Raw genomic sequence first — 26,798 nt, forward strand, 5'->3', positions numbered from 1 at the left:
AATCAGGATTTTCACATGGAACCTGCACCAAGTAACATCTAAAATTCAAACCTAGAGTTCCAATTACAAAATATGCATATTTGTATCTTTTACGTGAAGGAGGAAAGAAAGATACCAAATTTGTCTTGGGTTTTCTGATCCTTTATTCTTTAGCAGCAATTTTCTCTCTCCCAAGAACTGTTGTTGTTTTGTTTTGTTTTGAGATTTTCAGCTATCTTAAAAATATTGAAATTCATAAAGAAAAACTATTTATTATAATAATTTTAAAAAATCAGTTTGTAACTTTAAAATTGGAATTCTCATTCTCTCTTTGTTAGAAGACATTGCAGTATTTCAGTTTCTTGCTGTGTTATTGTCTTCATGCCACAAACAATTATTGCCTTTCATGCAAACACAATAGGAAAAAAAACATAAAGCCAACCTTTCAGCAAATATAATTAAACACTTTACTTAAAAGTGACACAGAGGTTGAGACAAAGAGAAAGAAAAGCCAACGGCAAACTAAATGAAGGATTCTATACTACAAGCAATATTTGCAGCTGTATATTTTGATAGGCGTGTTATTCGTCTTGTTTAATATTTTGGCTTTGTAACTAAAGGAAAATTGGACAGCACTTAAAAAGGAATGATGTAACCATTTGCCTTTTTTATTACTTTGGCTAAAAACATGGAGCTATTTGTATTGTAATTTGGACAATTAAAACCCACCATTTATTGTTGAAGCAATTAACCCTTTTTATTTTTCAGTAGACATTGAGCTATAAAAACTAATTCACATAATGTCATGGCAAAATATGGTTGGCTAGTCTGTGGCTTAATGTTGCTTGCAAACATAAAGATTGTTCTAATCTTTGATTAGATTTTCTCTGTGACTAGCATATATGAGGACTAGCTCATGTTAATGCAATTAGATCGGGAGCTTTTTTCTCACCACCATGAAAACTTCCTAAATACAGTTATGAATGCCATGTATGAGCTGAAAAGCTGTAGATCAGGGGTGTCAAACTCAATTTCATTGAGGGCCGCATCAGCATTGCAATTGCCCTCAGGAGGCCGGGTGGGTATGGCCAGGGTGGGTGTGGCCTACTGAGTGGGCGTGGCTAGAGTGCGTATGGCCTACTGGGTGGGCATGGCCAGCTCTACATAGTTCACATCAAGGGTGCCTATGGGGGCCTGGGCAGAAGTGGGACAGATCTGAGGGTCTCTGGCAGGAGGAGGGTCTCTGGACCAGGGCCAAGGCAGTGGGGGCCATTCCCTCACTGTTTCCAGGATGGCTTCGTGGGCCACATGAAACCACTTCGCGGGCCGGATCTGGGCCCCGGGCCTTGTGTTTGACATGTCTGCTGTAGATGATCATAACATATGAGCAATTCATTTTGCTGTATCTCTTTGACAATCTAGCAATTGTCTTAATTTTGTACCCTATGCAGTATTTAATAACCCTATAATAGAAGCCTACTCAGGAAACATAGGAGTATGGAGTCCCTGGTGGTTTCTGAGCTTGGTTGTTTTCTTGCATACATTTCATTACCCAACTAGGTGACATCTTCAGTGCTAGCCCTAATCTAGTCCCCAGTCCCCTCAGTCCCCAACACTAAAGATGTCACCTCATTGAGTAATGAAGGACCAAGACAAAGACCATGTCACCAAAGATTCTACAGTTTGACCTTGAGCTACAAATATTATCTTTTATTGCTGTTATAGGTATGTGGAATAATAACCATTTCTTGTTTTGCACCATCTTGTATATCTCCCAATACTTCTCCAAAAAGGGTATCAATTATTTAGTGCAGATTTTCAGCATGATAGGAAACTTGCTAATTTCGAGGGGTTTTTTCTTTCCCATTCTAATGAATTGTATCTGGAGAATTTCCCAGTCAGCATGAGGTCTACACATCTTATAGTTGCCAAGATTGAGATACACTTACACAAAGCTCCATTCCACGTCTCTCATTCAGGTATCCGAAAAGGAGGAAAATTGCCGCCAGTGTAAGAATTTACCCAACTCCTAGAAATAAAAAAAATCTTTACCACTTATTTTGAAAACGTAACCAATTCTTCCTCTAATCCTTCATTCCCTGATGCTCATGACTGATGTCTCCCAGATATCTTGAAATCCTGGAATCAACCACATCTCTTTGCTTCCATTATCACTGTGGCAAGAAAAGTCTTAAAATGGGGCAAAATCACTTAACAAATGTTACCCTTAGCAACATAAATTTTGGGCTCAATTGTGGTTATAACTCAAGGACTACCTGTATTCTATTGTACTCACCCATTATATTTTTTGCAAACAGTGTTGACCAACTCGAAAGATGTCTCTTCGCTATCAGGAAAATTAATGAGAAGATCTAGCCTCAATTTGATGAAAAATATTCCTGATTCCTGCACACTTTTGATCACCTGTTGAGTAGCTGTTCTGATTAATTAATTTAGCTGCATACTATAATTGTCATGTGCTGATATAGCTCAGGTTCCAATTGGCTGGTTCAACACCCCACATTAAAATCTTCATTCACATAGGTCCAAGTGGAAGGTAAAGTGTGTTGAATCTGAAATTCCATGCTTGGTGGATTTAAGTATGTCAGGAATTGTAATAACGTAATTCCAGCATAGGGTTTTTTTTAATTAACTAGAGTTAGTCAGACTCCACTGAAAGATTTGTCAGGCATCATTGTATTTGTGGATTCTGGTGTTATTTTAATGGAATTAGATAATGGTTAGATCATTTCTCTACCTTTCCTTGGCTCTTGGCAAATCATACAAATCATTCTAATGATGCTTTAGAAAAGGTGGAAAGTGAGCTTCAAATCTATTTTAATGGTATCATCTATATTTTACCTCTTATCAGATGAATGGATGGTAATGTTGAAAGAAAAATCTTTATCAGGGTTCAGTCCAAGCCAGAAATAAACAAAATGGAGACTGCTTAGGGAAGAAGGTTCTGTTTATTGAGTTGAAGAAACTTCAGTGACACAGCATGTTTCTGAGGTAGTTGACAAAATGGAGCTGGGAGTGGTGGGTTTTTATACCTTCTTGGGTTTTTGTGTTTGGAATTGTTCCTGTTTGAGGTTGTTCCTGTTCCTGTGTCATGTACTTTGACCTGAGCTTTTGCTATTCTAATGGTGGTGGGTTAATCCTATTATGTCCTAAACATCATATCCTGCTTCTCTGAGGCTGTGGCTGAAGGCATTTTGCTTATGAATAGGTGGCCCAGTCTTTCTGAATAGGATGATCAAATCTGCATTTCTACAGAGTTGCCTTGCTCATTTTCTGCCTGGGGAAACGTGGGCAGAAAAGCCTTTTAAGAATTTTTTCCTCCATTATTCCTTTGGGGAAATGTAATATTCTGCCTTTTTTAGTATTCCCCAAAATATTTCTTTCTCTAGGAGGGTGGGTAGGTAGGTGCTGACTTCCAACAGTAAGATAACTAGACAAATAGAACACTTAAAGCAACTGTTGATATGATAATGTAAGGACTTAATTAGCTTGAGTTTATTTTAACTTAAGTACTAGTAAAATAGTTCTTTTCTGACCTTGTTTTGGTTTTTATCCCTCAGAATTCATTCATGTACCTGTTGCAGTCATTAAACATTTGAATGAATTTCAAGGGCCTTTTTTGTCAATAACAAATGTTGAAATCTCTACCCAATAATTTATGATCTATCTTTATGCAAATATACAGAAGAAGGAGAAGATAAATGTTCATTTGAATCTATTCCCTTAACCAAGTCCAGGTTTTGTGGCCCTGTTGCAGCCCTTACTGATTGGAGTCTTTGAAGACGATCAGACAGATACTGTACCTCCACATTGTCCTTTGCTCAAGATCTACTACTCCCATTAGACACTCAATCTGAGGGAAAGCAAGGTTGGCTTCTTGGGACCCCTAACCCTGGTAAGAAATGAGAAGGGTTTCTATGTGTCTCTGGAGATTCATCATGGTTGTCCCAAAGGTTCTTTTCAAAAGGCAACTGGACTTTCTTGGTTTTTTCTTTGAAGACATTTTGCTTCTCATCCAAAAAGATTCTTCAGTAACTGAAGGAAGTCCAGATGCCTTTCAAAAAGCACCTCTGGAATGAGAAGGGTTTCTATTTCAGACTAATATTAGAGACAGGGGAAATGAGATTGAGTCCATTTTTCTGAGCCCTTGCTGCTCTTTACAGGTAAAGTAGTACAGGTAGTCCTCAACTTATAACAGTTCATGTAGTGACTGTTCAAAGTTACAGCAGCACTGGAAAAAGTGACTTATGACTGTTTTTCACAGTTACAACCTTTGCAGCATCCCCCTGATCATGGGATCTAAATTCAGAAGCTTTTCAACTGGTTCAAACTTATGACCATTGCTCTGTCCCAAGGTCATCTGATCACCTTTTTGCAGCCTTCTGACAAGCAAAGTCAAAGGAGAATCCAGATTCACTTAACAATCAGGTTGCTAACTTATCAACTACAGTGATTCACTTAACAACTGTGGCAATAAAGGTCGTAAAATGGGACCAAACTCACTTAACAAATGTCTCATTTAACAACAAAAGTTTTGGGCTCAATTATGATCGTAGGTTGAGGACTACTTGTAATAGTAACATCTAGAATACCTCCAAACTATGCTCATAAACAGATGTATCTGTGTATTGCCTTAAGCCCTTAAGAGTAAAGGCGATCATTTTCTCCATTTATATGAAATGTGGATTAATCTTCCCAAATTGATAGTGTAAAAAGCCATGTAGGGATCTGAAGAGAACAAAAAGAGGCATTTTCACAGCAGTAGGAAACAAAACCATATTTCTGCCCTTGATTCAGCTGCTTCATGTCATCCCGGAAGTTATGGGCCATTTTGTTTTTCAAGATCTTACATAGAGAATTGCAGAAAGAGAAAAACTGCATAAAATCTTTTATGGCAGTTCCCTAAAGAGGCATGAAAATTGGCTTCCTAATGTTTTTTTCCCCTACCACTGAGCTCCAGCCTCATTTCCAATAAAATAATAGTGGCATTGGTCATTTTTTTTCATAGCACTTTTAGTAATCTGCGGTTATTTAGAAAAGAATTTTCGCATCAAACATTGTGCTTTTTTATTACCTCATTTAATGAGGTTTTAAAGGTTATATTTTACAGTTCACATTAACTCTTCTAGAACTGCTCTTGAGATCTTCAGAGATAGCACACTTTTCCTAAACTTACAGAGCCAGTATTATTATTGTGGTTGACTATACAGTTAATCAGATTGTAATAATTTAGACTGAGTTTGGCATTTTTGTCCACCTACTGAATCCTTACCAATGATCTGCGATAGGCAGATATTATTGCTTAATAATATTAAAGATACTGTCCCAGGATGCAAGCTGTTGCAAGCAAAGCTGCCTTTTCCAATAGCTGATAGAGATTTTGCTAATGCTGATGATGCATTGTCATCTCAATTAACGGCACTGCATTTCCACATTTTGAACAAAATAATCACTCCCAAAGGGGTTGCTTGCATGGAACATCTTATTTTTTGCAGCTTGACCCATGGGAGTCAAGTCCATAATTCTGCAGTTATCCAAAGTTGGTATATAGATTAAATGTACTAATCAAATAAGAAAAGGTATTGTAAGTGCAGTGTACTATGTTGCAATATCAACTGTGGCATTGCATGGAACTACTTATGTTTTATTCACAAGTTACATCTCCATGGCTGAAATCCAGGTTTCGTGATTTAAAAATAAGATAGCACGTAAAATATATGCCCTAGGACAGAGAAAATTTAAAAGTTGTATTTTAAACAAGACTGTCAGACTGGGGCTGCAAAATCTGAATGATCAATAGAGGGCTAATTTCTAATTTCTACATCAGTTTTCTGCCATCCAATAATTTTCTGACTTTTTGCAACCTATAGTCACCCTAGTATTTAAATAATGAACTTAAGTTTGTTTCATCTTAAGTTACATTGTGCTGGAAATTAAAATAGCTACCTACCACTCTTTGTTAGAGTTTAAAAACTTGTGGTTCTCCAGATATTTCTGAACTGCATATCTTAGCAGCTCCAGCCAGGACTACTAGCGTTGATGGAATTGCATCTATGAAACATTATCTGGAAACTGATATATTTCACTCGTTTATGGTACTATCTGAGAAAACTAAATTTCTAAACTATTGCTTTTTTTCTGCAGTAGATCCCAGAGCCAAAGCACTGATTAAACAGTGTGTAGCAGACACAGAACACCAACTGGATCTAGCCAAGAATCCAAACTTTATTACAAATGACTCAAACAGGTATTCTGATTTCCCTATGACATACCAAACTAAAGTCCCTAAACATTGAAGGGGCCATTACTCTGGCATGATTTCATGTCCTCCCCTCATTGCCCTTGAAGGCTAATACAGGAATTCCTATGTACAATACAGGACTACAATTCCTTACCAGGAGAAAGAATGGCTCTCCTATTCTAGAAACACAGAAACAACAGAGCATGTTTTTCTCCAGTGCCTACAGTACAGAGGCATTTATACTATTTTCATTTTAGCATTACTACATAAATACCCAGCATGCACAGGATGATTCTGCATCTTCCTGCTGCTTTCAGATACCAACCTATAACAACATACAGAGCTGCCAGATTCAGCCTAATAGCACTTAAAATTTGTCAGACAATATCCTGTGCCATAAACTAGGCTTAATGAGCATCTAATTTGTTGTCTCAAAATTGGTTCAGCCTGGCACAGAAGCCAATCAGATTCAGGCACAAGAGACGAACTTTTGCAAAACTTATATTGAAGTACTTCAGCAAAAGGGTCCCAGTCCAATTTGGGAGCTGAAGCACAGTATTTTATGCAATTAATTTCCAGAAATGGGGAAGTAAAATTTCACAAAGCCATTACTTTTTTAAAGAGTTCTACCTTGTTTTTAATCTATGTGTCCATTTGTCTATGGCAGGGCTTTTCAACCAGTGATATGGGTACCACCTGTGGTAAATTGGCACCTAGCAGGTGGCACGCCACCACCCTAGAAAAGTGGTAGCGGGGGAGGGGAATGAGCTGAACCAGTGGCAGCACCACACAAGCCTGAGCAACAGATGGCTGGAGCTGCAGGGCTGTCAGAGCTCAGGGTAAGTGCCAGGATCAACGCCAGGCTCCAGCTGGAACTCAGCACTGATCCTGGCACTTCTGCTGAGCCCAGAAGAATCAGCTGGAATGTTGCAGCATCTCTAGGGTCTTGTGATTTACATTCAGATGCTTGGCAACTGATTCATATTTATGACAGTTACAGTGTCCCAGGGTCATGTGAAGTGACCAAAACCTGCTGCAACCACCCAGTGGGAGGGGGGGAATAAAAAGCAAACAACCCCCCCACCCCTGCTGTCAATCTCAACAGAAATGCTCACAACAATGAAAACCTCGGGCAGGAGGAAGGGCACCGCCGGGCGGACAGGCAGTTGTCTTGCTCGGCTGTGGCTTCGGGGGCACTTTTTTCAGTGCCATTGTAACTTTGAATAGTCACTAAGTGAACTGTTGTAAGTCGAGGACTACCTGTACTTCATCACTTTTTTCCTTTTCCTTTTTTTTTTGGTCATCAAGTTTTTGACATCTTGCTAGGCAACTGGTGGTACTCGGATGTTGCCATATCCTAAAAGTGGTACAATGGGTGAAAAGGTTGAAAAGCCCTGGTCTATGGAGTTGCACCTCGCCTGAGCTTATGTGTCATTTTGCCCCTATAGAATTATATCTACATGTCCTTCATTCCTACTTGCAGTTTCTACTGCTTGTCTTCTTGTTGTCAAATCTTGTAACTTCCTATCGATTTCTGAGTATGTGTTGTGATATGTTGCACAGTTGCATTCTTCTAAATTCTTATTCCTTCCTAAGATGGGGTGTATTGCTTCTTAATAGGTTACACATCGAATTCACAAAATTAAAGCACTCTGTAATGCCGCTTGGGGTGTGTGTGAAAGCCCTAATAAGCAGGCATATACATAAAATGAAGGCTACTGCTAAGCTTGTAAGCCGCCCTGAGTCTTCGGAGAAGGGCGGGATATAAATGGAATTAAAATAAATAAATAAAAATAAATTTGATATAATCTTCCACATGGTAATCTTTTATATTCACCTACATGGCTTATCAGGAGATTTTTTTAACCATTTTGTTCAATCAGACAACAAGCCATACATGCTATATTTTATTCTAAACATGTTTAACGATTATTACATACATCAGTCTGCATATTGACATTTATAGATAATCCATTCAAATTGATCCATGTGGGACACCATTTTTACAATGACAGGTCACACAACACATTGACTTTTGCTCCCATTGATCTCCTGAAAAGAAAGGCAGCAGAGCCAAAGTTTCAAAGATACTCTTTTTCTACCCACATAAGCAGCCATGAGCCTTTTCTGCATGCTGAACAGAAAGCAACAATAAAAGATGGTAAACTGAATTTCATTTCTTTCCACAAGATCATCCTTCCTTGTCAAGTCCTAACAGTGTTAAATCATTCTAATTGTTTATTAAATTTTGTCACCTGTTTTTATTGCTAAGCTTTCCTTTCTTATACAGAATGTAGGAGAAGGACTGACAGGGCCTAGGGGCAGAATTAAAAGAGGAATCAGCCTGGAGTCTCTATGTTCCCATAAGAGGTCTAAGTCATGCATAGGTGTGAGCAGTAAATCACTTTAATTGGACCCTAACATGTGGCCTTGAAATTTCGCACCCGATACAAAGGCAAAGCAAACATATACTCTTCATGCAAATGATACCACTTAGGTGCTTAATTAAATGTTGGGAAGAGAGTGTGTAATTGCACGATTTACACAATGACCTCACCACAGACATTTTGACATTTTGGCATTCTTGGGCTTTGGTGCAAACTCTGGTAATCTTGTGACTGAGATAAAAATATAATCTCCCATAGTTTGGGGAATTGGAGCCTTGGTGGAGCAGTGGGCTAATGCCTCCTTAAGTAACACCAGCTGCCTGCAATTAGTGCAGGTTCGCATCCCACTAGGCTCAAGGTTGACTCAGCCTTCCATCCTTCCGAGGTAGGTAAAATGAGGACCCAGATTTTTGGGGGCAATAAGCTGACTTTGTAATAATGCCGCTTGGGGGGGGCGAAAGCCATAATAAGCAGGCATATACATAGAATGAAGGCTATTGCTAAGCACATTGGTTTGTGCTTAAATTGTAAGCCGCCCTGAGTCTTCGGAGAAGGGCGGGATATAAATGGGATTAAAATAAAAAATAAAAAAAATTAAAATTGGGGGGTGTGGGGGGCAGACAGGGAGACTCACATGATTCTCCCTTTGTAATATGCTTGCTCAGCATATGGATTTGGTGACTAGATCATGATTGCAGGTGCCAGAGATCATGACTAATCATGATCTATTTCAGTGTTGGTGAACCCTATAACATGTGTGTCAAAGGTGACAAGCCAAAATATTTTGGGCGACATGCCACCGTTCACCAACACCCAACAACTATTCCTAAAAGGACGCTTTGTTCTTACACAGTTTTCAGAGGCTATGGATAGATGTGGGAATGAAGTGTCCTCTTGTGCAGCCTCTGGACCCCCTAGAAGTAGTGCAACAGTACTATGCTTGGACGTGACCTCTGGACCCTCAAAAAAATATCATGCAAGAGCAGAGTATGCTTTTGCAGAGTTTTTGAAAGCTGCAGAGGCCATAGAACAAGGCCAACCCCAACCCCCGATCAGTGGACCAGTACTGGGCCGCGGCATGCCAGTAACCGGTCTGCACAAACAAGGAAAACCCCATCCAAGGGATGTAAGCAGCACACAAAACCACACCCCCTCCGGTCTGCAGAAAAACCTCTCTCCACAGAACCGGTCCCTGGTGCCCAAAAGGTTGGGGACCTTTGTCATAGAAGACCATTCTCCAAAGCCACTACAAAAATGAAGACCTGTGTGACCCGGAGCTGCCTCAGGTAGCCCAGAGAGGCCTCTCAGCAGAAAGAGAAGTCTGCCTGAAGGTAGCAATAGCAATAGCACTTAGATTTACATACCGATTCACAGTGCTTTTCAGCCCTCTCTAAGTGGGCTGTAAGGTAAAGGTAAAGGTAAAGTTTCCCCCGCACATGCGTGCTAGTCGTTTCCGACTCTAAGGGCTGGTGCTCATCTCCGTTTCAAAGCTGAAGAGCCAGCGCTTGTCCAAGGACGTCTCCGTGGTCATGTGGCCGGCATGACTAGACGCCAAAGGCGCACAGAACACTGTTACCTTCCCACCGTAGTGGTCCCTATTTTTCTACTTGCATTTTTACGTGCTTTCGAACTGCTAGGTTGGCAGAAGCTGGGACGAGTAACAGGTGCTCACTCTGTTACGCGACACTCGGGATTCGACCCGCCAAACTGCCGACCTTCTGATCGACAAGCTCAGCGTCCTAACCCACTGAGCCACCGCATCCCTTTAAGTGGGCTGTAGAGTCAGCATATTGTCCCCAACAATCTGGGTTCTCATTTTACCAACCTTGGAAGGATGGAAGGCTGAGTCAACCTTGACCCCCATCAGGATCAAGGTCCAGGCTGTGAGCAAAGTTAGTCTGCAATACTGCATTCTAACCACTTTGCCACCGTGGCTCCTAAGTAAGTGGCATGCAGCAAATTTTGGGGGATCACGCACATTTTTTAGACTGCATTTTTTTAAAAAAAAATAGTAAACAATTGTGGGTTTTTTGTTGTTGATATTTGGGAGTTGGGAGTGACCCTTTAGCAGAGCCAAGTTAGGCATAATTATCAGAATTTAAAACAAATGAGCCTTGCACTTTTCCCTTTGTCACTCTGAAGCTGTGAAACGTCTCACAGAAGTTGTGCTTAGCTTTCCTGCCTGTAAAGCCAGCTCTTTTGATGTCAACAAAGTCTTGTTTTAGACACAGATTCATTGTTTTGTGTTCTTTGCTGCTGGTCAGTCAACTTGAATAACCTAGAACTGAAAATATGTAATACAGAGCAAAAAGAAAAGATGAATCTGTCCAGTTTGTCAGTGTTGTTGTTCAGTGGCTAAGTCATGTCCAATTGTTTGCTCTCATGGACCATAGCATGTCCTCCACTATCTCCCAGAATTTGTAGAAATTAATGTTCATTTCAGTGTTACTTAATTCCAAGTGTACAGTTCACAATGTCTTGGTGTGCCATTTGCACCTAGATGACCCTGATCCAGCTACAGTCATGCTGCCTTGCAAATAGCTAATCAATCAAATTGGATGGTGCTTTCCCAAGCTCTTCTTTTTTAGGCATGTCAGCCAATATAAATAAAATCATTTTAAAGGGAATAGCCAAGTAACATTTTTATTTTTTACCAGGCCCATTGTTTAAGCGCAGCAAAGATGACATAAGCAGAGACTAATTCCCTTGAAGTGGCAGCTGAGCATTTATGCCCTTTTCATACTTCATTTGTGTTCAACTTTTTAAGACAATAAGCTTAGAAGCATTTCTTTAGTTGAGAGTAAGTAAAGCATAATATCCTTTATTTCTTACAACAGTGATAGGAAGATGATTAATAAATACTTATCCCTAGAGCAAAATATGATATTCCTTAGATTAGAATATATTGGCTTTTTAAAGGAACTGAGACCAGCCACAAGAAAGATAATTAAAATCTCTTTTTGAGGTCAGATGTTGCACTGGTTAATCACAATGACATTTCTGGTTTAGGGGTATGCCCATTCAGCAGCGTTGTTATAGCAACAGTGTGCCTTGCATGGTTCTCCAGTGAAGACATTCGAATGGCTGAAGAATTGTTCAGGTAGCTAGTAGGCCTTGATTGAGGATGCACGTTGCAGCAGCAAAGTTGGCTATTGAAGTGTCTCCGAAAACTCTCACTGAGGAAATACAGGGCAAATGGGTTGACACATGAATTGCTGAAGCTCAGCACTCTAGCCAACAAGGTAATAACCATGTGGCCAACGGATGGGTCAATCTTATGATAATTGAAAGTCCGGTACATGTATAGTACATGATTTGGCAGCCAGCACACAGCAAACAGCCCAACAAAAACCAGTACAATCTTGGCCAGGCGTTTTCGAGTTTCCATCTAGAATGAAACAAATAAACACAGATTAACAATCTGAAGTCAGTGGAGCTGTTCCACCAAATAGCTGATTTGACCATATGCTTTCTCCCCCCCCCCCCAATTTTCACAATACATTGTTCCAGGATGAGCAGGAAAGTTAACTCCCAATCAAACCTTTTAATGCCAATTATTCCGCACATGTTCTCAGATCATCATGCACACAGGATTAGACTAAGCATACTATTGCAGACAAGTCTGATGACATTTTACCAATGACATCTGAAAAAAGGGGACAAAGTTCACCATTTGTCCAGCTTCCCTAGAGAGGACAAAATGCAAGTTTTGCCAGCTATTAACCAGGACCGTTGACAACTGAACATAATGGACTAAAACTCAGAATGAAGAGGGATGCGCATAGGGAATATTCTTTTCCTGAGTCTGTCTTATCAAGGGTTGAATTGTCATTCACAATCTTATACTAAATCAGGGGTGTCAAACTCAATTTCATTGAGGGCCGCATCAGCATTGCGGTTGCCCTCAGGGGGCCGGGTGGGTATGGTCTGGGTGGGCGTGGCCTACTGGGTGGGTGTGGCTAGAGTGCGTATGGCCTACTGGGTGGGCATGGCCAGCTCTACATCGTTCACATCAAGGGTGCCTATGGGGGCCTGGGCAGGAGTGGGACAGATCTGAGGGTCTGGCAGAAGGAGGGTCTCTGGGCCAGGGCCAAGGCAGTGGGGGCTGTTCCCTCACTGTTTCCAGGATGGCTTCGCGGGCCACATGAAACCACTTCACGGGCTGGATCTGGCCCCCGGGCCTTGTGCTTGACATGTCTGTACTAAATGATTCTATCAGTCACATTCACACTCATACAATATGTTTTCTCAGGAAGACACTGCATGTCACCTTTCTCCAGATGTATTGGGACTACAGCTCCCAGAATTTCCCACTAAGGATATTGTTTATCTAATTGGAGCACTCCAGTTGAAAATGGGTAAAAACTTAAAAACAGGACATGATAACTATAACTAAAAATATATTGATAAATATCTTAACTGATTGTGTTATAACTAGTAATGTATTAACTTGATTGTGATATAGTAATTTTGGGAAACAGAGAGGGAATTTTTAGATGATTTAACCTGAGATAGGCACAAATGATTTTGTTACTGGACTATTGTTTACCCAATCACCACTTGCTTTCTAAACACTTTGATATTTTTATGTAAAGTTGGAAAATTAATAAAACTTTTTTTAAAAGCATATTGTTTATCTGGAGAATTCTGAAGCAACAATCCCAGCATATCCAGAGGGCAATCAATTATAGAAAATTAATTTAGAGTAGTACAAACCATTTTCTCATCTAATAACCTGGCATTCATAAAGCATATATCAATTATAATTACCAAAATAGATTATTCTGAACCAATTTTTCTAAAAATAGGGGCCTTTGCTCAAGGCTCAAACTTTTAACAGTTGGGCATAAATTGTCTGTGGACCACAGGGTTGTAATCTATTCCTAGTAATGCTTGGAAGCTATTTAAACTGTTTTCTCATTCTGGGTAGAAACCAGGAGACTGTGAATTCTAGTCCTACTTCAGCATGAAAGCTGCCTGGATGGCTGTGAGCCAGTCACTCTCTCTCTCACCCCAACCCATCTCACTGGGTTATTGGTGGGAATATAAGAGGATGACAGAGTACTAGATATGTTTGCTGCCGTTATTTCTAAAAATAATAATAAAATAATAAAAATAATAAAAGCAGAATTAAAGGATATTTAAAAAAGGAATATACAGAGAATTCCAGAATTAATGCAGCAGTTAAAATTTAGCAGCAAACCAGAAAAAGAAATAAGGAGCATTGATTTTTTTTAAAAAAAAATCAATAACTATGTATGAGCAGGAGATGGTAAATTTTAAATGTTAATAAAGTTACAGTAACTGGAGATTTATTTCCATCATTGCCCTATAAATTTTGGGACATTTTGTACATTGTTCATGTTAAACATTTAATCTTTGGTTAAGCATATAAAACTCTGATACAGGAATTAGGTATAAAGTCTGGAGATGTATCAGTATTCAGTTAAAAAACAGGGGTTTTTTGCAGAAAATTATCTACATTGATGCAAGCTGATTTAAGTCCTGGGTGAGCAGCAGCATGTAGAGATCCTGCAATAACTGCAAATTCTTGAGACTATTAAAACCAGAAGAAAAGCCTGCAGGGATCTAGTAGAACATCTGCTCTGTGGACATTCTAATGAAATTGCAAAACGTAATCAGAATTCTGTCTTGTGAAGTTTTGTTTTTTAACAAAGTTAAAAAAGTTGAAATGTACAGTGGCCTGATTTCACTTGGAACCATTCTGCCTATGGTAGAGCTAGCTCTATCTACTAGGCCTAAAACTCATTTTTCAAAAATCCATTGGTGTCAAGAGTGGGCTTTTTTAAAAAAAAGAAGAAAGAAAGAAGGAAAGAAAGAAAGAAAGAAAGAAAGAAAGAAAGAAAGAAAGAAAGAAAGAAAGAAAGAAAGAAAGAAAGAAAGAAAGAAAGAAAGAAAGAAAGAAAGAAAGAAAGACATGTCCCATTTCAGGAAAAATACATTTCCCAATCCATCTCCTGCCCTCCTGTATAATGAAGAATTCCTTATTGTCCACAGAATGGATTTGATCCAGACCATACCACAAGCATTTGCTATAGGTTTAATAATAACTGAGAAACAGAAGTATGTGATGAGTAGGTAGTCCTCAACTTATAACCATTTGTTTAGCGATCGTTCAAAATTACAATGGCACTGGAAAAAGTGATTTATAACCAGTCCTCACTTCATTCCCACTTCAAAATGTGGATGCTTGGCAACTGGCATGGGTTTATTTTGAAGGTTGCCATGTCCCAGGGATATGTGATCGCCATATGACCTTCCCAGCCAACTTCCTTCAAACAAAGTCAATGAAGGAGACAGGATTCCATGTGGTTCACTTAACAAATGCAGTGATTTGCTAAACAACTGTGGCTAAAAAGGTTGTAAAATCAGGTATGATTCACTTAACAATCACCTTGCTTAGCAATAGAAATTCTGCTTCCAGTTGTGGTTGTTAAGTTGAGAACTACCTGTATGCTAAAGAGGATAGGATAGGATGGGATGGGATGGGATGGGATGGGATGGGATGGGATGATAACCTGTATTGTTATTTTTTACTGTGGGCACATTGGCACACATTAAAAATGAAATTCTGTTGCCTGCTCTCAAAAGTGTACACATACATAACACATATATAAACATGCTATATACAACATATGTATAATACCTACACCCTTACATATAAATACATATGAATATTAATCACTGTCCATTTTGAATACATAGCGGAAAGAGGAAGCTTGAGAGTTCACAAGGTTAATACTGTATGGAACAAAACTGTGACTGAATCTGGATGTTCTGCTTCGGATACCACAAACCACCTCCAGAAGATAGCAAGGAAAACAGGTCGTGAAGAGGATGTGTAATGTCCCAGACAATCCTGTGGATCCTGCTTAAGCAATGCCTATATGCTATGTCCTAGATCTGTGGTGGCGAACCTATGGCACGTGTGCCAAAGGTGGCACACAGAGCCATTTCTGTGGGCACGCACACCATCTCCCCAGTCCTAGGCCTTCAGCTGGGTTTTATAAAACTTTTTCACTTTAGGCCTCCACCACCGTGTGCAAAAAAAAAAGATTCAATCAATCAATCAATTTCAACTTCTCACAGGAAAAAAGAAGATCTCGCAAAGTTGGAATTGATTGAACTTTTTAGTCCCAACCAGTCTGCCATTACCACCACAGACATGCCCACCCAATGGGCCACACCCACCCAATGGGCCATGCCCACCCGGCACCCAATGATACATAAGTGAGTTTTGGGTTGTCATTTGGGCACTCGGTCTCTAAAAGGTTCGCCATCACTGTCCTAGATAGAAGGGAGTGAACTGCCATCCTCACCACTTTCTGCACCTCCTTCCTGTCTGAAGCAGTACGATTTCATTTAAACATACGATTTCATTTAACTCGTACACTTTCTTAAAATAAATCTCCTCACATGGATCTGGAAAACTTACCTGTTTTTTAGATTGTTCACTGTATTCTCCTGGCAGATTGTGTGCACTCTTAATTAAAGTCTTTGCAATATGGTAGTAATAAATACTAATTATGGTGAGTGGGATAAGAAGGTATACCAAAAGTATCATCACTGAATGAATCTTTGGGTGCAGATCATCCATCAAAGGATAGCGCATACATTCTGTGAAACTGACATTATCTGCATCATTAATATGTGCCACTTCAGAGAAAACGGCTTCAGGGATTGCTAGCAAGATGGAAATTATCCAGATGCCGATTGCTTTAATACATGTCCAACGGACCGCATTGGATGCTTGAATATCCATTGGATTTACAATGGCCTTGTACCTAAAATGTAGAAAGGAAAATGAATGTTATTGTTCAGACAGTAGGTTAGGGGTTTTTTGTTGAAAGAGAATAAGAGGCCCACAATTCTGAGAGAAATGTTAAGGCAGAAAATATGCTACTGGGAGTTATCTGACTTTTGTTCAAGAGACTAAACAGAAATGATCTATTTAGGGAGGGAGGGAAACAGAAAGGAAGAAAGTAAAGCATAAAATGTTTATTTGTATTAGGGTAGATAAATATGTAATGCAATTCTCTCTGGCCTGGGGGAGTTTATATAATGTATTCTGCTACTTTTTAATATAGCTCAAAAACATGTTGACATTACTGCATACCATTTGAGGGCTAATACGACATAATTTTCCATTCATATTTCTTACTAGCTTACTACCTTTCTGCTTTAAGGTATCAGATCAGTTTTTGGCATTTTTTATAATTTCTGGACAATGAAGAAAAGTCCAAAGGCTTCTCCTTTTAATTGTGCTATCTACTATTACTAGAGCAATGAAAATGTCAGTGTACAAATAAGGACCTACACCTCAACAAAGATACCGGTAAATACAATCACTTTCAAAACCCTGCCTACAAGTGCCCAAAGGCAAATGACTGACTACAAACATAACACTGGAGTGGACAAGCCTTAGTTTAATCTAATCTATTAATATTATTATTATTATTATTATTATTATTAATAATAATAATAATAATAATAATAATAATAATAATAATAATAATAATAATAATAAAAAATTTATAAGCATATGCAAAAAACCATTTCCACACAGGCATTATTTTTTGACACTGTCATCCTGAAGGTAAAAAGAGCTTTGACATTACAAAATATGACTTTACCATAGATGTAACCATTGGAGTTTTTCTAATTGAAAATGAACGCTTTTTCATTCAATGGGTCTTAGTACTGAGAAAGCAAATAAAGACTTTCAGTGAGCGTTAAGTCTTTTAAATTAAATTAGATTCAAAAATGTATATTCTTAAGTGGGTGATAACATTCATTCTCTTTGCATTTGATATACATCCATTTCTTGCAATCGTGACAGTTCTTCTATAGTGTAGGGGTCCCCAACCCCCAGTCCATGGACCAGTACCGGGCTGCGGCATGCCAGAAACTGGTCCACACAAACAAGCAAAGCCCCATCCATGAAATGCAGGCAGCACACAAAACCCCGCCCCCTCCGGGCCACAAAAAAACCTCCCTCCACGTAACCAGTCCCTGGTGTCCAAAAGGTTGGGGACCTCTGCTATAGTGTACATAAAAAAAAATCATTGCAGGAAAGACTAAGCCCAGGTGATCTTTAAATTGGTTGCTAATGATATCCATTACAGAGGCATGACCCCCACACACGCATAGCTATATATATATATATATATACATATACATATACATATATATATATATATATACATATACATATATATATATATATATATATATATATATATATATATATATATATATATATATATATATATATATATATATATATATATATATATATATTCTTTTAGTTCCATCCTGTCAAATGTAATGAAAACTATCCATCTTCTGCTTTCAAGGAACAAGTGCCTCTGAGCTTTCTGCAAACAGCTATGATTAATGGCATTCAGGAATTTGAAGCGGAAAATGTGTTTCTTTTATTAACTACCTTGTTAACCAACAAGTCTGGTGATTAGATTAGAAAATCCCCTGAGCAAAACTAAGTTCCTAGTAAATCCAAGTAGTTGGCTGCAGAGCACTGAAAAAGAACCCAAAATACAGGTTTTGGAATCTCTTGCTGGTTTATAGGAGAGATACCCAGTTGATGAGCATCCAGGGCTATTGACATATGTGCAGCTGTATGTGGATTGCTCTCTTGAAGCAAGACAAGGATGAATGGCATTCTGGAACAATGGTTTTTATTTTAATTGTCCAAAGAGCCTGGATCATCAATGAGTAACTCAACTTATACTGAAAACCACATGTTAACCATGTATGATATACTATACATACTCTACTCAGTATCAAGAATGCAGCTGTAGAGGTAGTCAACAGTATTAAGTATCTGGGGGTGCAGATAACTAACAATCTGAATTGGTCTCTCCACGCATCATCCTTAGTGAAGCATACAAACCAGCATCTTCATTTCCTGCGTCGGATGAGAAGAGCACATCTCTCTCCTTCTGTCCTGGCCACTTTTTACAGAGGCATGACTGAGAGCATTTTAACAAACTGCATCACTGTCTGCCTTGGTGGCAGCAGTGCCTCAGATAGAAAGTCCATACAGGGAGTGGTAAGGACAGCTGAGAAGATCATAGGAAGCTCGCTTCTTGGTATTCAGGATGCTGCTTATAAGTGCTATGTGCTTAGAGCTCAAAGCATTGTTAGAGACCCCACACACCCACTTTTCGGTCTGCTTCTGTTGCTCCCCTCTGGGAGAAGGTTTTGAAGTATTTCTAGCAGAACTACCAGATTCTGTAACAGCTTTGTTCCCTATGCCATCCGTCTGGTAAACTTGCAAGATTCGTTTCTCTCACCATGCACATGTATATATAACCCAAACTAAACTGTTGTTTCTCTGTCATATAATGTATGCATAATTCTTTATTTATTTATTTATTTATTTATTTATTTATTTATTTATTTTTTATTTTTGTCATATTTATGTAGTGATATTGGAGGTGGTGACCCTTTGAGAGCTGTATGCAACGAAATTTCATTTTAATGTATGCCGATTAGTGTCTATTCAAAGTGACAATAAAGTTATTATTCTATTCTATGTATTTGACCATTGCTAAGTCTGTGGTTTATTTGTTTGTTTGTATCAGAAGCATCACAGTTAAAATAAGGTATACTATACAACATAAAATTTAAAATATAAAATACAAGATTAAAATATGTACAAGTTAAACAAATCTTGTCCAGACACTAGCAACATTAATTATGTTCTGTTGTGCTACCATGAAGTCCTCAAGTATACATTGATCAGGACACAAAGGGCAGGTATACTAAAGTTATCTTACCTTCTAGCATCTTCAATATATAGGCTTAACAGCTCAACATGAGGATACTTAATCTCTTTGGCCCTCTCATGTGCTCCATTCTGAATATCTTCCAACAAAAAGACTACAGTACACACTGTTAGCAAGGGAGGCATAATATGTCTTGGCACTAATAGGAGCTATCCTCCCATTATAATTAGGTCTGTCTGAGTCTTCAAAGCTAAATGCTGGCTGGTATCCAGGGACGTAATCCTATCATCATCTATCCAAATAACCTATTACTGTTCCCATTATTAACTATTGTGTTAACAAATAAGCATCAGATTAGGAAAAGGAAGCCCATTCTGATGTCTTCCTGATGGACTGAAACACATTTTTCCCATGCCATACTATCTGGAGATAATGGGGATTGTAATTTAGCAATCCTGGAGGACATGTATTTAGAAAAACTAATGTGGGTTATCACTGAAGAGGAAAGTGTTCAAATTCTGGCTTAAACATTAAACTTAGTGGTTTGCCACTATTTCTTAGCTTAATCTAAGTCTTCTTGTTCATGAGAACTGAAGAGGTTATTCCTGCACTGGTCCATCTTCAATAAAGAAGAGGATAACAGTGCAATAAATAATTCTCATCACAAATGTATGAAAACATACTTCTCTTTTTGTGCTTTCAAAGATGAAAAGCAATCAAGGATGTATTTTTGATCTGATATTCTCTCCCTCCATCACAACTTTCTGAATTCTTATGGATCTCATAGAAACTTATGATCAGGCAAGAGCTAAAATCCATACTGTAAAAACTGTTTAAGTAAAAGCTATTAAAATCCTTCCACCTGAGCATTTTCTTTTCATTACTTGATGAAGTATTGGCATTTGTTTCTATGCTCCCTCAAACAGCCCATGGAAAAAGTTAAGAATTAGATTGCAGATTCAAACTAATTTGCAGAGTGAGTAGCAATATATGAAAGACACATCATCCCTACATTTACAGACTTACTAACACTGCATTGTGAAAACCAACACATCCCCCATCTGCAACAAGGAATAGTGGCTGCATGCAGAAAATTGAGAACTATTTCAGGATTTGTCTGGAGTTATGCCTCTAGTGGGTACCATTTAAAAGATTTCAGTTTGATAGAGTTGGTTGTAGTTGCAAGCATTTTCAGTGAACCAGAAATGAATGAAAGAAATGAGAGAGATATTCTGATAAGCAAAATCAATGGATCACCTGATAGGCAATCACAGCATGTAGTGAAAAAGATTTACCTACATAGTTTCTTCTTACAAGCACAAATAATGGAAAAGTGATAAAAATGATTACAGAAAGGGCTGATTTCCTATTTATCCAGACAAAACTCTTACTCTGCTTGGGTTATCCTCTCTAGTTTCTCTCTAGATATCAGAATATGCAGTGAGAGATGAAAAAATTAAAGAGGAGTGATTAAAGAAAAAGTAAATTTAATCTTGAAAAGTGCAATGGCTAGAGCTATAAAGCATTTGCACTGTATGTTTTGCAAGCGTACACTTTTTATCTGAGTTCATTTTTCAGATGCAAGAAGTAACTAAATATGCAAAACATCACAATCTTTAGAAGGAATACTTTCTGGGGATATTTTTTTACCTCCATATTTTAATTAATCATTTTATATGGAAACAGCTTTCCTGTTTCATTTCCATTCCCAATCCTTTTATATCATGTCCTGAAACACCTTTTGTAAAACAGATAATGTGAATTATATCTGACTAGGGCTGAGATACAAACCCCTCTTCTCTGGCATATTAGAAGTATTGATGGCAAATCTATTCAAGGTAAGTATCACTGTGAAACCACAATGGCACCACCCAGACTAAAGGAGAGGAAACTCTAAGGCAGTGATGGCGAACCTTTTAGAGACCAAGTGCCCAAACTGCAACACAAAACCTACTTATGTATCGTCAGGTGCCAGGTGGGGGCGTGGCCCATTGGGTGGGCGTGGCTGCAGTGGCAACAGTAGACTTGGTAGGACTAAAAAGTTCAATCATTCAATTCCAGCTTTGCAAGATCTCTTTTTCCCAGCGAGAAGTTGAAATTGATTGATTGAACTTTTTTTTTTTTGCACATGGCGGTGGAGGCCTAAAATGAAAAGATTTTATAGAACCCAGCTGAAGGCCTAGGATTGGGGCGACAGCACACGTGCCCGCAGAGAGGGCTCTGCCTGCCCCCTGTGGCACGTGTGCCATAGGTTCACCACCATGGCTCTAAGGGATGCTTAAGTTCATGGAAAGAAGGAGAATTCAAGTATTGTTAATCAATCGACCATACCTTTAAAAAAAACATTCCAAAACTGAATTCATTCCATTACCTCATACTTTATCTCACACTTAAAACAGTGCAGGGCTTAAATAAGCTGATCTAAGGTTTTAAAGATAGCAAAATATAACAGAAATGGACATATTTTATTTGTTTGAAGCTCTGCAACATTCAATCCCAATTTGACCTTTCTGGTCAATAGATGTGTCGATCCTCATCAACTACCCAGAAAGAACTGCCTCATCCAGTTGTTCCCTTTCATACCAAAATTTAAATCTCTTCACCTTTTCCCACACTCAGACAAGAAAAGAGCTTTGCACTCCTCTTATCCCACCATAGTGGCATATCCTTTACCTGATGGTTGTACACACACAACTATGTGCCATTCCCCTGCTGACAGAACAGAACCTGAAAAATGGAGTCAGGCACCTTTCACATAGTGCACATCATGATCCGCTTCTGTGCTGACACTCAGCATTTATCAGTGAAAGACTCCCATTAGCACAATATGATGCGACTGGAACAAGGCACAGTTGGGACTATCTACAATGTGACAAGCACTAACATCTGTTAATCGTCAGAAGGCTCAGTTCCTTTCAGGAGCAAATCTAAACCTAGCCCTAGGTCTGCTTCCTTAATACTTTCCTTAATATATATTCTTAGTGCTTAAGAAGTGCTAGCTGAAATCTGGAAAAATACAAAAGCAGAATGGAATCTCCTAGAAGAGGACAAACTCAGCTGGCTGGCTATCAAATGGAGTATTTTGCAACACATCCCACTTTATAAGATTCTTCTAGAGAGCTATCTTGGGTAAGGCTTTAACAACAAATCTCTTCCCAATGATTTTGTCAGAAGGAATTTAATGTTTACTAAAACTGCAGTTTTCAAGCTATATGAGACCATCCAGAATCTGATGCTTCTTTTACTTTGTCTTTCCATTATCAATATTTCCAAAAGCACATTTTTTCCAGAGCATTTTTTCAGAAAGGAATTTTGTAGAAAGTGGTATGAACATGTTATCACTTTGAATAAGGAATACATAACTATAGCTAATCTGGATAAAGTCCAATGATGGAACTAAAAGTATTTTGATTTAACAGACATTTGGTTTCTTTGTAGAACTCTATGTCTTTCAGTTCCTCATTCACATAAGCATTCATATATCATGTCTCAATTAAATGTGGTCCAACATACATATTAAGTTTGGTCAACTTTTACTTAAAATTACATTCCAAATTATACTTTATTTACTTTGTTTACTTTATGGAGTAATCTACTCTCTCTTATCCCATTTACTGTCTCATTTTAATGAGTACTAACCATCTCTTTTTAGATGCTATTGAATGTAACACAACAAGTAGGATCCTCGTATTGAAAAAAATACTGCAGAATCTAACATGGTCCGGTGAAGTTGCCATCTGTTAGAGCTAATTAGGCTTGACCCCTGATGAATGCAGTTTACTATCACACCCTCTCTTTTACATGAAGTTTGTTTTCTATCTTACCTAAAATAATTATTTTATGAAAAACATATCAAGCAGGATCTTTCTAGCTAGGGCAACAAAAGCTATGGTGTGAGACTTAGTCAAAGAATTGTTCATTTTTTAAACAATAAGAGAGATCATGTTTTTATATTCAAACTAGTAAAATTGCTCAGCTGTATTCTTTCAAAATGCTGGATTTCTCCATTACCATTTATTTAGACCACCAGCTTCAAAACTGAATCAAACTAGTATAAAAAAAAAGAAAGTGAAAAAGATGTTGGTAGCTCATATGAACGTTTTGTTCTTGAATCCATCTTAAAAATCACACACACACACACACACACACACAAATATTATCACTTTTCTTCTGATAAAATAAACATTCATGCCAGAGCAGATAGCAGTGGCCTGCAGTCACTTGCATGCTGTTATCTGCTGTTGCACAGATATATCAATGTGCATATTAATCACTGACAATCATTGCTAGAAAAAGCACAACTATATCCCTTATACATGCATGCAAATAGCAAATTTGGCAAAGAACAGGCCATCCTGAGACTGACAAAAAGAGAGATTTTATCTACGCTAGGAATTTACTGAACTTATTTCTCAACTTGCTTGAATTGATTTAACCCTGTGATGTAATTGTGACACCAATCTTCATTTCTCACAAAATAGAAATGAGTGCTAGGACAAAACATCACATTATTAAAAAGCACTCCTGATTTTTGCAAACAACTCTCCCTAAGATAAATGCTACTATGCCACTTACTGAGTGTCATTCAAGTTGTCATTTTTTTTCCTTATTGGTGAAATCAAGTGCATTTATGAATGAGTGTAAGTTTGCACCTATGTGTTCCCAATATTACATCTATCTCAAAGCTTGGGGTTTAGTTGGTTACAATTTCCAATGCTTTTCTAACAGCTTGGGAGCTTTCAAATTATGTAGCCTCAAAATAAAGATATGATTGTATGATTTACCCTTGAGGAGGGAAGAGAGGACCAGTAATGATGGCAACATCCTGTTAACAGACTATCTTGAAATGTATATAGATAAATATTAACTTGTCTGTTTCAGGAAGTTCATGCAAGAAAGTGGCTTCACACATTCTCTGAATAAAAGCTATTTCCACTTTTTTTTGTTCTTTAATTCAACTGCAAATTGACAAAGGAAACAAGTAATGCCAGCACCTTTTATCATCACTATATGAGTTTGCACAAAGGGGGGAAAGACATATTCTTTTGTTGATGATTTTGGTAAGAATCCTCTAATCTTGATGTTAATCGCCATCATTTTCTATTTTTCCAACTTTGTATTAAAGTAAAACAATTATCCTTAAATGGGCAATCTTTAATCATACTTTGCTTGGTTCTTTGTTCTCTGCTGCTTGACATTTCAGTTCCATAAATATTGTGTGGAAATAAATTTCTCCTTCTTAATTTCAGCTTACATTATGTTTACTTAGGAACAGAGTAGAAGAGTTATCTCCCAGTTTAATAAAGAGCCAAATATTGCTAAGAAGAACATAAGATTTTTCCTGAACGAGACTGATCATTTGTCTTATTCAGATATATGTTACAAATATGGCCAGCTGTAGGAGATGCCTCTGGAAACTGCTCAAGTGAAAACAAAGCCAAGGATGCTCCTACTTGTTCCCTGGAATTAGCATTTAGGGAAAAACTGCATCTAAATAGAAATTGTTCAGTTTATCTATCAGAGCTGATGGACAGGGTTTTTTATGTATTCCTAGAACCTCCCTTATAACACTACTTAGGGTAATGCTAAGTGTACTTCTGTGTGTCCAGAGAACTCATTTGCTCCCAGCTGAAGTCATTAAAGAAAATCAATAGATGCACTCCAGGAAGAGCATGGATCTCCTCATTTACTTGTGGGTGAGGTTAGCATAACATGAGATAAATACTCCTGAAGGGCCAATCCAATCAGAAGAGGAAGAGGAAGAGGAGGAAGAAGAGGAAGAGGAAGAAGAGGAGGAAGAGGAAGAGGAAGAAGCAGCAGCAGCAGCAGCAGCAGCTTCAACAACAAAGCTTGTTGCTGGAACATTTTTCATCCGGTTAGTCGGTTATTCATTCATTTAAATGTATTGGCGTCCCAACTATTGCGGACTCTGTTAAAAGTGGGCATCTCGCTAAGGGCATGGAAGGCAGCCAAGAGATCGCCAGTGGGCAGGAAAGCTTGGCGCTTGTTTTCTCCCCACCGATCCGCTGCCTTCCGCCTCCCACCTCTGGAGGACTTTCCTCGGTCGCTCCTATACTCACCTGTCGGCGCTGAGGGCGGTGAGGGTGAAGACGGAAACACCCACCGAAGTAAGCTGAATGGCCGGCAGCAGCTTGCAGCCCACCTCGCCGAAGAGCCAGTCCTCGAGGAAGAAGCGGGAGGCGTCGACCGGGACGCAGGTGAGCAGCAGCAGCAGGTCGCCGGCGGCCAGGCTGGAGATGAAGATGTTGGGCACGCTCTGGGCGGCGCTCCGGGCGGCGAAGATCTTCAGCAAGGTGAAGTTGCCCAGCAAGCCCACGGCCATGATTAGCAGGTAGAGCGAAGGGATCACGCAGCGGATGGCGAAAGCCGCCCCAGCCTGCGGGGATGATGTTCCTGGAGCAGCCGCCTCGCTCTCGTTGCCAGCTGCCGTCCCGTAGAGCCACGTGGACTCTGTTGACCTCGGTGGCATCGCTCCTTGGCAGCGGGGACTCTCTCGACGGCCTTCTCCCGAGTTCTCGGTCTAGGAGCCCCCAAAACAAGCTCTCTCTCCCCAAAGACCTCAAGAGGGAAAAAAGTCTCATCAGAGTCAAATTGTCCTCTTTGCTTCCGAAGAAATGGGGTGAACGAAGAAGAGGCGAGACGCTGCTCGTCCGCTGCCTGAAAGATTCTCGGGAAAGCTTTTGGGGGGCTGTCGGTCCGCCGGGCTGTTCCGTCTTCTGCGAAGCGTAGCGTTGGGGTGTGAGAAATCGCCTGGCTTGCAGCCTCCTCTCCTCTTCTTCCTCTGTCTGGAACGCGACTCTCTCCAGCCGAGTTCGCTTTGCCCTTCTTAGGAGGGAGGGGGGGGAGACGGCTTTCCTTTAAAGGCGAGTGGGTCCGCCTCCACAAGGAGGAACAGCAGGAAGTTGAGGACCCCCGAGTTGAGGTAGGATGAGGAAAAAGGGTTTTCCCCGCATCAAGGTCCAAGAGAACGTCTATATACGCTCTTCGGTTTTGAGGGACCACGAGTCCCTTTCAAAGTCCTCCCTACGAACTGTAAGGGGTTGACCCCTGTGTTATAGTTACTCTTGAGTATCAACGAGGCGGCAGCGCAAGTAGCAGCTGATCTAAAGCTAGGTGTCTTTATTTTTTTTAAGGCAATACAGACTCTTCACAATATATCATGGAGTCAGTTACAACCCCGATGGCTACATCCACATAAACATGCCTGAGTAGGGTTAAACACGATTAGGGTTTTAATTGTGGCTTATGGGAACCCAGCCTAACAAATGGTTTATGGTTCGATGTGTAAACGGGAAAATGGAGATACATTGGAACTGTCCAACGCTTTGGTGCTGAAAAGCTTGCTGATACCAATCTCTCGTTTGTTTAGCTTTGGGGTAG

The 26,798-nt window shown here is 39.3% G+C and overlaps 1 protein-coding gene across 1 annotated transcript; it reads right to left on the minus strand.

Annotated features, from left to right (window-relative positions):
- Positions 1 to 11,614: 11,614 nt before the first annotated feature.
- Positions 11,615 to 25,887, minus strand: NMBR (neuromedin B receptor; the record flags this gene model as incomplete). Its single annotated transcript, XM_081346758.1, has 3 exons — positions 11,615 to 12,016; positions 16,085 to 16,433; positions 25,478 to 25,887. 3 exons carry the CDS (start codon positions 25,885 to 25,887, stop codon positions 11,615 to 11,617), a joined length of 1,161 nt encoding a protein of 386 aa, XP_081202884.1.
- Between the last annotated feature and the right edge of the window lie 911 nt (positions 25,888 to 26,798).

Source organism: Vipera berus (assembly GCF_964194415.1).
Source record: "Vipera berus genome assembly, chromosome: 1".
NCBI classification, from domain to species: Eukaryota; Metazoa; Chordata; class Lepidosauria; order Squamata; family Viperidae; genus Vipera; species Vipera berus.